General features: G+C 43.0%; 2 protein-coding genes across 2 annotated transcripts; one reads left to right on the top strand and one right to left on the bottom strand.

Annotated features, from left to right (window-relative positions):
- Nucleotides 1466–4835, top strand: LOC8076228. Its single transcript, XM_002454486.2, has one exon. The coding sequence runs from the start codon at nucleotides 2626–2628 to the stop codon at nucleotides 4468–4470; it is 1845 nt and encodes a 614-aa protein (XP_002454531.1). The 5' UTR covers nucleotides 1466–2625; the 3' UTR covers nucleotides 4471–4835.
- LOC110434849 lies at nucleotides 10022–11073 on the bottom strand. Its single transcript, XM_021459604.1, has 2 exons — nucleotides 10636–11073; nucleotides 10022–10543 (listed from the first exon to the last, which is right to left on the bottom strand). Exons 1-2 carry the CDS (start codon nucleotides 11071–11073, stop codon nucleotides 10022–10024), a joined length of 960 nt encoding a protein of 319 aa, XP_021315279.1.

The raw sequence follows: 12772 nt of genomic DNA, 5'->3' as shown, positions 1-12772 counted from the left end.
CAGCCATTTGCTTTTAGTCTGTCTACCTCTAGCTGTCGGTTGTTGTTCTACCACACGTTTTTTTTTGACTGGACGATGAAGATCCAACGACTTCCACCTTTTCTTCTACCTCTGGTCGCACCTAGCTCCGCCGCTGGCGCACGGCCCATCACTCCCCTAGTTCTTCCTCTCCTCCTGTTACTACGAATCACAGATCATAAGATCATAACAAGTCAGGTGTCAACCCTAAACTTAGAGGCAGAGTAAAAATCATGTGTCACCAACTCTAAAATCAGATGCTATCATCAATGTAATTGCCGGTGACTGGTGGATAAATAGAAAGTATTTAATGTAAAATTATTTTTGTCCTTTAGAATGCATTATATTTTAAAAACACTGTATTATAAGATGGAGGGAGTATAAAGTAAAAAAATATATTAAATAAACAAAACAAAAAATACCCAGATTATTTATATGGAAGCCAAATTGAAAGATTTTTAAGGGGAGCCAAATAAAACATATAGAAAATAAGAAAAGCAAATAAAATCAGATAATTGTTTGAGTAATTGTGACCATCTTCAGAAACAATCGGTTTAATTACAACAATTGAACGTAAAACTTACACCCAAATAAGAATAGTAAAATTTAGTCCAATATATAAGATGCAATCTATGCATGTATATACTCGAACAATTAAAGATAAAACTTACATCCAAATAAGATATTTTACTAAACAAGCAACTAAGGCCTTGTTTACTTACACCCAAAATCCAAAAATTTTTCAAGATTTTCCGTCAAATTGAATTTTTAAACGCATGCATGGAGTATTAAATAAAAACGAAAATAAAAACTAATTGCACAGTTTGGTCGAAATTTACGAGACGAATCTTTTGAAACTAGTTAGTCCATAATTGGACAATAATTACTACAAATAAACGAAATTGCTACAGTATCGCGAAAAAATTTCAGAAAAGAACTAAACAAGGCCTAATCTTCCATGCTTTCAATAACTTTCCTCGACCAACGGCTGCAATCCCAGCGTAGTGCATGCATGGGACCATGGTGGAACTGGAGCCGTGCATGCATAGAAGATGGATCGGGCGCCATGCATGCATGGGTCCAATGCTAGGCTTCAGTGGCTGCTGACCCGAGACAGGGTCAAGGTGGATGGTACCGTGTGGGCTTGGGCGGTTTTTGAGGCACGCAAGCAGCGGTTTTCAACCGAGAACAACATCGTGCAGACACGGACTCCAACATCCGGATATGACGTCCAGGAAATCAAGTGCGAGCAAAGATAGGAACACCCGAGTACCAGATAGATTTTCTATAAAATTATGTAGTCAGTTCAAGTAGGGGTATTTTAGCCATTACCATTCTACATACGATAATTTGCACAATTCATCCGGGTATTTTTAGCCATTACGGATTTGTTGCACAATTCATCATTCCATAAAAAACAGAGAAATGATTGATTGTTACGTTCTCTATCCTTAACTTGCTATTATAATTAAGTAGTCAAGCTGCTTTTATTTGCGTCTAATTGGGTTGGGTGCACTTCGTACCGTTCACGTGCTCGTGCAAATCGATCGATAGTCCTAAGGTGCCAAAAAAAAAAGGCACCATATCACTCATATCATGGTCAACCCGTCTGAGCACGTCTGTGTCGGGATGACGATTAGCCTTTCACTTTTGTTGGACTCACAACATATATATGCATACTATAGTCACTCATTTTTTTTTTTGCGAACGTACTATATAGTCACTCATTTAATTAACTTAAGTTACTCTCCTATCAAATTACCACACGAAATTAATTTCTAGCTATTATACTAGAATTTGTTATAGCCCTTGGAATTTCTCTAATGTAAAAATAGATAGCTCATTATTATTGGCATCACCATATAACAGATTATATGCTCCACTGCAACTTACGAACATATTTGCTGCACATTAAAGTTCAAGGCCCAGTAGATGTTCCTCGTCTAACACAGCGTTGATTACAAGTTTCACTTCTTACTTTTATAGATAGCAAACATAGACCCACGGCAAAAGTTCCTTCAACAAAACAACGATTACAATTTAGAGCTAGAAACTTGACTAGCACCGCCCTACTCATGCTTCATGCAAAGAAACGGACATCTTTGCTAGTCATTACTAAATACTCCCACAACGTTGAGCACAGTACAAGAAGGGGTACTAGCTAGCCGTAGGACATTTCGTAGCCCACAGTACACCCGTAGACACATTGACCATCAATGCAATATTGGATCGATCGGAGAAAAATTCTAAGAAAGCTGCATAGCCCTCCGGCCATTACTACTATACTAACTATACACATGTTGACCAGCGAGGGTCAGCGCAACTCTCGGACGTGCACTTGGCGCGTAAGGTCGATGGGATCGCGCGGCCTTGGCGCGCAACTCCTAGTTGATGCTGACACTTGAAGGTCTGTACGGCCCCTCCATTCAGGGGACGACGGATTGGAGCCGCTCGCCATGCAGGGGCTATGTTTAGCAATGGCCCGCGGTGCAGGTATATAAAGTAGAAGCAGCAACCCGCTTGTCATCATCTTCACTTTAATGCCTCCTCTCAGCTCAGCTGCATGCATCATGGCGATGTCCACAAGCAAGTCGTGATCGATCGATCATGGCGATGGTTATGGAGAGCCAGCAGCCGCTGGCGCCGCCGATGCCGGTGGTCCGGGCGCCGCCCCTGCCTCCTCCTCCTCCCCCTCCGCCGCTGCCGCCACCTCCGCAGGCGTACAAGCACCGCTGCAGGGTGTGCAAGAAGGGGTTCATGTGCGGGCGCGCGCTGGGCGGCCACATGCGGGCGCACGGCGTTACCGAAGTCGACGGGCTCAGCGCCGACGACGACGACGACCTCGACGATGACGCGGGCCCCTTTGGCGGCGCATGGGACTCTACGGAGGCGGCGGCGGCGGCGACGACGACGACGAAGCGCATGTACTCGCTCCGCACCAACGCGGGCCGGCACAAGAATTGCAGGGTGTGCGAGAACTGTGGCAAGGAGTTCACGTCGTGGAAATCGTTGCTGGATCACGGCAGGTGCAGCTACGATCGGAAGAAGGACGACCTCAATATCGCCGGCACTGACATCGATGGCGAAGATGAGGAGGACCTAACATTGGCAGCCGGCGGATGGTCGAAAGGGAAACGTACACGCCGGACAAAGGTGATCGTTGTGGACAATGGTCCACAAACTGATGAGCCGCTGCCGGTGCCGGCCACCTCAAGGGAGGAGGAGGACCTCGCCAACTGTCTCGTCATGCTCGCATCATCGCGTGGTGACATGCAGCCACGAGCTGTTGTCGATGTCCAAAAACAACAGCACGCATCGACGAGCAAGGACGAGCGCGCCTCGGCAGGCAAAGATGAGCAGAGATTTCTTGTGCCACCGCAACCAATCTCTATGTTACCACCTACCGTACCACAGTTCAAGTTCCTGGCGCCACCACAAGTGATGCCATCGCCGCCTGTCATATCTCGTGGATTATTTGAGTGCAAGGCATGTAAGAAGGTGTTCACATCTCACCAGGCTCTCGGCGGCCACCGTGCCAGCCACAAAAAGGTCAAAGGATGTTTCGCGGCCAAGCTAGAAGAGAGCAGCCGCAATAACGATTCCCCGCAACCCAGCGCAGCGTCTTCCAATGACAACGTCAACAAGCAGGTCGTCGTCGAAGCCATTCCTGCCATCGTCGACACCACGGAATCATCGAATGGTGTCGATGGCAACGCGGAAGTCAACAACATGCTGCTAAATGGTAGAACCACCGCGGTTGTCGCGGCCACCTCTGCGCCAGAAATGGCTAATACTGTCATGCAGGTCGACGAGGCGCCCTCATCCTCCACCACCGTCTCACCCTTGAAGAAGAAGGGGAAGGTGCACGAGTGCTCCATCTGCCACCGCGTCTTCATGTCGGGGCAAGCGCTCGGCGGCCACAAGCGGTGCCACTGGCTCACGACGGGGGCCGCCGGCGGGGACCCGACGGTGGTCGCCAAGCTTCAGCCCTTCGCTCCTCATCAAGATCATCACGTCATGCACGCCGCCATGTGCCAGCAGCTCACGCTGGGTCCTCCGACGATGTATGGCACGTCGGATTCGTGTCTTGACCTCAACGTGCCCATGAATCAATCTGCAGATCCAGCCGCCACGAGACAAGCAGCCGGGATCAACGAAAGCATGCTGAGCCTGAATGCACCGGCGTCGCTGTACATGCACTCATGGACTGGACATACCAACAACGACGCGAGCAACATGCACAACGACACGGCGGCGACAAGTGGTCACTGCGACTTGCCGGAGGCCACCGCCGCCACCGAGGATGAAGCGGACAGTACGAGTGCCAAGCGAGCCAAGATCAGTGACCTCAAGGACATGAACATGGCTGGGGAGACCTCGCCGTGGCTGCAAGTTGGCATTGCCCTACCGTCCGAGACGACCAACGAGAGACTGCTCAAGCCTAAAGGCTAGAATATATATTATTATACATATATATATTGGAAGCACTTACTTATAATATATACGTACTATATATAGATATGAATATTTGATCGGCAAGTATATGTATATTATAATGTAGGGGGACAGTAAATAGGCTTAGAATGCTTGTTTCCAGAAGGCTTCTTTCTTACTGTACGATTCTTTGAAGGAGCCTTGGATTTATATTAATAGTTTGTAGTTTCCCATTTCCACCTTTTCCCCCCATTTTGCTGTATGTTACTACTTTGTGTTGTTTTCATTTTTGTTTATCTTTGGCAGTTCCAAAGTAAAACCATATATGTAAAATGTTTTTCCTGCTGTTTTCAGTTTGGGTTATACTTATATCCTTAGTCTCACTACTAACTAATGTTCCTGTGCATTGGAACGGTACATAATGTGTCTTGACAATCGTTCTACGCGAGTCGTTCTAACTCGCATGAGCATGTCATGGGCGGAGCCAAGGCCCAGCCACCCTGGGCCAGTGGCCGGGCTCCTCCGTTGGCTACTGAAGATACAAATAGTTAGTCATAGCTTAAAATAAAAAACAAAAAATGAAGCTGATATCCTACTAAAAAACAAAAGCTGCTTCTAATAAATAAAACTAAAAAAAAAGTTACAGACAGAGATGAGGTAGGGAGCATACATGCTAAAGACTCAGTGATTATTTTAGTTTAAAATTTAAGACTTGGTTGTCTAATTTTGCTTGTATATTAGGGCACTCACAATGCAGACTCTATTATAGAGTCTAAAGTTATTTATTAACTCGAACAATGTGGACTTAGAGTCTAAATAAGACATGAAGTCTTATTTTTTCTACCTCTTTCTTCAATAAATATTCTGCCACATCAGTAAAATACCATAAATAGTATGTAATTAATTGTCTTGAACTCTGTGATAGAGTCTTGCATTGTGAGTGCCCTTGTATAATTATTATATGTCCTATTTTACATAGCTTTGTTAGGCACTAACAATACAATATTAAAAACCGTAGATAAATCTTGGAATATATTTTCATAATATTTATTTGGTAATCTAAATATTGCTAATATTTTGTATAAAGCTAGCTAAATTTAAGAAAGTTTTGCCAACATACATCTCGTAGCGTCTTTCTTTTCGTGATGGAGGGAGTATTCCTATTGGATAGTTTCTGCACAATAATCTTTTTTCCAATAATATACCTTTTCTCTTACTCGTCTATTTATCACATCTCGTCATGTTTTAGTTCACATGTAGACATTGTTTTTATTTAAAAATAATTTTATTATTTTGAAATTGCAGTGTCACATCATTTTGTTTAATTAATTGATATCCTAATTGATGAACATTAGAACCATGTGTTTTGTACGTTAGGAGTGATCTTAGTACTAGCAGCATAGTATTTTATCTCGCCCAGGCTCTATGAAATTTCTGGCTCCGCCACTGGAGCATGTGAATGAGTCTAGGCCGGTCACATACGGTACAAGACATGGAGGGCGCATAGGTATTCTAGAAAGTAAAAAAAATAAAAGATGGTCAGAAAAATCCCTTCGCTCTTATGCCCATGAGTTGTAACCAAAAAAAGCTATCAATCATTCATAAAAAACGACCACAGGAATGCTACATATATTTTATGTTTTATCCTTCAAAATTGAAAAGCTATAACTTATTTTATGATGACCATGGCAACTATATAGTATAAGTCAATGCTGGTAATAACATGATAGTGCCCTATTAAGCCTCAAACAACTAAGATACAACCTTGATAATTTTTCCCATTGCAAATTACAAAAATATTTACTCGTAAATATAATCCTTGTTTTAATTTATATCTGTAGTTATACCTATTATTATTTATAATAATATTATAAAGAGGTAAAATTTTTCTCCTATTTTTTCATCTGGCCTATTCTATCTAGCCCACCCGTACCATGCACAGCACCCCCTCCCGCCTGCTCCTTGTTTACCCAGCTTTCCTACTCCAGTAGCAAAGGATCTCGGTGCAGGAGCAGGACAACGTCGTCGGATCAGGGGTGGCGCATGGGCTAGAGCGCCGATGGAGTTAGCGGCGGAGCGGAGGGGATGGTCAATGGTTCAAAGGCATAAGGATGCATTATTTTTTATTTTTTGTATGAGAAAAAAATCAGAAGAGGAGGCACTTTATAGAAAACAAGCCTGAGCAGACGGATGAGATGATTCTTGATTTCGGTTTGGTTGAAGAGATGAAATGGGATGGAATAACCCTATCTCATGCTTGGATTACCCTCTGAATTTGTTTGCTGAAGTTACCTCCTCATCTTATTTCATTTTCCCTTTTTCATTATCTTGTTGCCCTCCTATTTTGATTTTGGTTAAAGTTAGGCCTTGTCCGGCTCCACAGGAACCATTTCTTGCCCTTAAATAGTTCCGGGCCACGATCAAGTGGATCCAGTTTCTCCACTCATTCCTCCACTTAAGCCACGAACTGATCTAGGTGGTACAACCGTACAAGGTCTGGTTTCATTTAGGACCGTAGAGACTAGAAAAAGAGAAGCCAGTTTTTGTTTCATTTCAGGCCAGCCCAAAACGAATATATATTTTAGTTCCATCTAGATTAAAAACGAGCTGCATAATCCACCTAGAATAGGCCTGAAAACAGGTTGATCATGTAGAAACGAACAAGGCCTTAGACAGTTTGCCACGAATCCTGGGCATTGGCCCAACTAGCACAGTGGTAGGGGCTGACTTCAGGGCCCGTTATGGTAGAGGAATGCCAGGGAAAGGAAAAGGTGCTAATGGGCTGCTTCCTGATGATGATGGGCCGGAGGCGGGGCGCGGAGCTGGGGGATGGATGGCTCGCGCGCGCGGCTGCTGGACTGAAAGCGGCCGCAGGACAGATGCAAGAAAGTAAAACGGCAAGATAGAGAGAGAGAGGAAAGTTTTCTTTTGTAGAACAAGGTTTCAATTTTTTTTAAAAAACTATTTAGATTGGAGACTCTGAAACTTCTATACTGTAAGTTTAAAATATACTTTAAAAAAAATTTAAACCTTTGATCTTCTTAAACTTTATTTTTGAAACCATGTTTAAACTATATACTAAGGAAAAAATTAAAATAGATCCTATGAAATATTTTTAAACTATAGTTTTTAAATAATAATTTTAGACTATTTCCAATCCAAATTTTAAATTCAGTTTAAACTCTTTTTCCAAACATATTCTAAAACATATAAGTTTTTCTAAAAAAGATTTTCAAACTTGAACTTATTTTTTGTAATAGTTTCCTAAAACTTAATTTGAAGTTTTATTTTTGAATAAAATAACAAATCCTTTTTCATTAGAAATTTATTTTCCATGTGATGATAAAAGCTAATGCGAAAGCACAAATGGAAGCAAACATATTACATTGGCTTGTAAAATTTCTTATAAAACCACATTTTCCAAATTTCCAATTGACAATAAAATAAAATATTTAAATTATTTATTTTATTTAGTGTTTTCTAGTCACATCCCAAAACAAAATGTAGATTTTGGGTGTGTGGCACCAGTTCAGCCTATCGCACGTGCCTCGCGTTGCACTTGTGATGTGCGCTACATATGTTTGCTTTTATTTATATTATCATATTTCAAGTAGCATATTGCTTTGCTTGATATGGTCATGCAGGCACATTCCATGCATCACCGTAACTAGCACCGCATCTCGGTCCCACTAATGAGTATGCAATGATGGATACCCTCTCGGTGCAGAAACTTTGTGATATGGGCCAAATCAACTAGGGCCTTGTTTAGTTCCTTCACCATTTTTCAAAATGACAAAGTTTCTCAGTCACATTGAATCCAACTTGTGCAACCTCCCCCCTACATCACGGTAGTAAACACTAAACAGCCATGAGTACCTTCCAAATTTTAGAGAGGCAGAGATTTTATTAAGTAGGAGTAGGTGCTGCTAGCAGTTTGGGTCAGCAAAGCTTAATTGGCTTAGCGAGTCCATCCAGGTCCTCCAGCCGTCCAGTAGTCCAGTCCACACGCACGACGTAAGCACGCGCGGGCGCGGCTGGAACTTTGGGGCGTGTTTGGTTGCCGTATGCCCTGAGCCAGGCTGCATCCGCCCAGCCAGGACATCTTTGCCCAGGCTAAGGGCATGCAGAGGTGCATGTTTGGTTGGCTGGTTTCCAGCAGCCTGGCCAGTTGAAGATGGTGTTTGGTTCACTTTTTATTCGGCAGATTCAAAATGTGGACATGCAGAAACGGTGTTTGGTTGCCTGCATGCATGGTGGTGGAGTTACCACTTCCTGGTTGTGGTATGGTTACCACCAGTCTTTACCATTTTTTAGTGCTCACTTAGTTTTGAGCTGATTACAAGCAAATAAAATGAGATTACAACATCTTAAAAAGCAGATAACCTAACAACGCTACAATAACTATTGCTATTAAAACTTTGACCCAAATGCCACTCCAATTATATTGGATAACTTGAGGTGCTTCATTGACAGTTGGTTGGACTAGAGGTTGCTCCAGTGGTAGAAGTAGAGGGGCATCTTGAGGATCCAACACATTTGCACCATTGAAAGCTTGCATTGCCTCATCTTCTGTGCTGTATTTTTGGTAGCAATTCCCAGGGTATTTGTGCACTTGTTCATGTGCCATTGCCCAACTAGAGTATACTCCAGGAACCCTCCCAACATGAACAACATACCATGCCATCCCCCTACATTCAATGGACAAAGCAGAGGTGGCTCAAGAGCTTCAAACATAAATCAGCATAGGCCAAACATAAAACAAGGCAACATGAAGATGTGGAAGGGGCCTCAGGTGTTTTGGTTTCCCAACTAAATGAGTATATTGACATTCATCCTTGGTGGCAAAAAATGAGTCAATCTAGGACAATATAACATTCATGGCTGCCATGGGGCCATGGGATACGCCATCCTCAGCCATCAGGTGCCAAATTATACACCTGTTGCATTGGGGATGGACGTATCCCATGTCCTGATGACAGTCATGATAAAACTGAGAAACAAAGCGACACAGCCACCTCAGAATGTATTTTCAACCATCATAGGGAAAACAACCATCAAAGGACATGTGCTCAGATCAGTCAAAAAACATCACATGCAATGGACATGTGCTCAGATCAGCCAAAAACATCACAGGCAATGGACATGTGCTCAGATCAGTCAAACAACATCACAGGCAATGGACATGTGCTCAGATATAATAAAAGAAACATCAAAGGCAATAAGGCATGTGCCCAAAATAAACATCACGATCACAAAGTTCACAACACAGGCAATGGACATATGCTCAGATTGCCAACACATTGTTCTAATGACTCCACCAGCTAGGTTGATCTAGGGAGTAGGGGCAGGGTTTTCTAAGACACTAACTATATGTTAGTGTTAGTAAGTAAAGAATGCAGGATCAGATCAACTGCACAAAAGAGAAGGTCAACCCACTACACAGCCACCAACTGTAGTTAGGTATGCACAAAAGCAGCCACCACTCCACAGGGCCAGGAACTGCATCAAAAGACCACCATGTTCATGCAGTCACTGCACAAAAGGATCAACCTCAAGCTGTCAAGCACCATCATATGTAGTAGTGCTTGGCCAAGTGGGTCCTAAGCCACAGCACACGGTGAGAGTCAGACCACTGCACAAATGAAGTGCCCAATGCCTTGTTGTCTAGGAGGTGGCCATAAGCATGCATGAGTGCTTCTTCAGTGAAGCCTGGAATAAACATGATAGCTCCATACAGGTCAGTGTGGCAATCCTCAACCTTGGTGGACCTAATAGCACTTGTAACGTCCTTGACTGCCTCTGACATGCCACTGAACAAGACCACATCTTCTTCTGCCAGCAGTGATCTCTTCCTCTTATTGCCAACTACACCCTCAGTCTTGGTTGCATCAACTGTGTCTGTCTTTCCACTATTGAGGATCTCAGTTGCCTCAGTCTTCAGTGAGCTCTCAGCACAATCTGATGGTGTGCCAAGTGGCTCATTAGAGCCCATAGCAAACTTGCCTGTTGCTTGACCATTGCCAAAAATGATCACCATCTCCTTGTAGTGTTGTATGGGCTTGTTGAGAAATTCAGCATCCTTGGGGTGGTCCTGAACAAAAATTTAAAATGTTAGAGCTTATTAACAGGACAACAAGAGCAAAGAGGGCTACAAAGAATGTTAGAGCTTATTATGTGACAAACCTTGGTATGGCCATTGTAGTGCTCTTCCTCAAGAACAATCATGCAGTTGTCATCATCCCATTGAGCACCACTAAGGTCCCTCAGCTTGGACAGTTTAACCCACCTCTGTCTCCACTTTCTCAAGTGATTGTACACCTGAGTACCGCTAACCTCATTGCCACAAAACTCTTGCAGGGCCTTGGCAACCTTGTTAAGGTGCACTTCTTTGAAGCCCTTGTCAGTCCTCACACCAGTGGTAATGAGTTGACACATCTGGCGCAGTACAAATGCAGACATGGGTTCAGTCCACCTCAGAGTACTCCTCTGCTGAGCCAGGACCTGTGAAGCTGGAATGAAACCGGATGGTTCACTCCCAGCAACCTCATTGTCAGCAGCACCATACCCACCATCCAGTCTAGGAAAGACAAGGTCATCAGCAGGCATCACCTCCTCAGCCATAGCCTAATTGCACATGTCCATATCCTCAGCACAAGCATAGTAATCATAGGAAAAGAGAATCATCATTGCACATGTCCATAGCCTCAGCACAAGCATAGTAATCATAGGAAAAGAGAATCATCATTGCACATGTCCATAGCCTCAGCACAAGCATAGTAATCATAGGAAAAGAGAAACATCATTGCACATTGCCCAAAGCCTCAGATCAATTGTAGTACCCGATAAAAAGGAACATCATTGCACATTGCCCAAAGCCTCAGATCAAGTGTAGTACCAGATAAAAAGGAACATCATTGCTATTGCCCAAAGCCTCAGATCAAGTGTAGTGCCATAAAAAAAGGAACATCATTGCTATTGCCCAAAGCCTCAGATCAAGTGTAGTACCATAAAAAGGAACATCATTGCTATTGCCCAAAGCCTCAGATCAAGTGTAGTGCCACATAAAAAGGAACAATCTTACAATAGCAGTAATGATAAAAAAAGTTAATATTACAAAGCACTCAAACATGCCTAGATTCTTGAAAGACCCCTATTTGCCCACATATGGTTGGCCCATTCATCCCTCTTTAGTGCCCAAGCTGCATTGTCATCCATATGAGCAGGAGGGGGCTGACTATTAGTAACATTGGGGACCCAAGAAAACTCTTCTGGAACTACCTCATCGACCCCAAAACTGAGAATCCAGTTATGCAAGATACAACAAGCAAGAACTAACTTGACTTGTGACTTCAACGGATGGAATGGCTTGTTGGTGTCAATGATGCGAAAACGATTCTTCAAAGCGCCAAAAGCCCTCTCAACAGTTACTCTCAAACTAGAGTGTCTCAAATTAAATAACTCTTTGGGGTTGGTTGGGTAATTCCAATTGCCATATTCTTTTAGATGGTATCTAGTGCCTCGATAAGGAGGGAGAAATCCAGGTCTTACAGCATATCCCGCATCTACTAAGTAGAACTTCCCTAAAAGAAATATTAAAAACAATCAGGTTCATGGTAGCTATAATGCAAATTCCAAACATTTGTGGCACCCATGGCATCTGGAGGACCATAAACTTCTTGCCATCACCTTGAGTCATAGACCCAATTGTTGCTAAGTAAAGTTTATGGTTCCTTCAGATGTGATGAATGACACAGAGTGTGTACAATTGATTTAGTTACCTGGTGCAACCCTTAACCCATCATGCCTCTGCAATGCATCAGCAAGAATTGTGGCATCATGTGCTGATCCCTCCCAACCAGCAAGGATATAGGTAAATTTCAAGTCAAAGTTAACTGCAGCTAGCACATTTTGAGTGGGGGCATTCTTTCTACCCCTAAATGCAGCTTGCAACTTGGCTGGAACTTTGGCATAGACATGAGTCCCATCAATGGCCCCAATACACTCCTACATAGCATCCAAAATTTCATAGTAAATTAACATGATCTAATGCAACAATCCTAATAGCTATATGACAATTTTTTTACCTTAAAGTAAGGATACCATCTATGGCTGTTGCTAATCTTTAGTGGTGTGTCATTGCTTGGAGATCTAATCATCTCTTGTCTAAGTTCACCAATAGCATACAAGACATCTTTGAAGTGGCGGTGGACTGTCTCTATAGACCTTCTCCAGTTTTGCTTGACAACTCTAAATCGTTGGTTATGACCGACAATATGAAGAAACATTGCAAGTTGCTCTTCAACACAAGAATTTATGTTGT

This window comes from Sorghum bicolor, chromosome 4 (assembly GCF_000003195.3).
Source record: "Sorghum bicolor cultivar BTx623 chromosome 4, Sorghum_bicolor_NCBIv3, whole genome shotgun sequence".
In the NCBI taxonomy this organism is placed as follows: domain Eukaryota; kingdom Viridiplantae; phylum Streptophyta; class Magnoliopsida; order Poales; family Poaceae; genus Sorghum; species Sorghum bicolor.
This window is presented reverse-complemented; position numbering and strand designations above follow the sequence as displayed.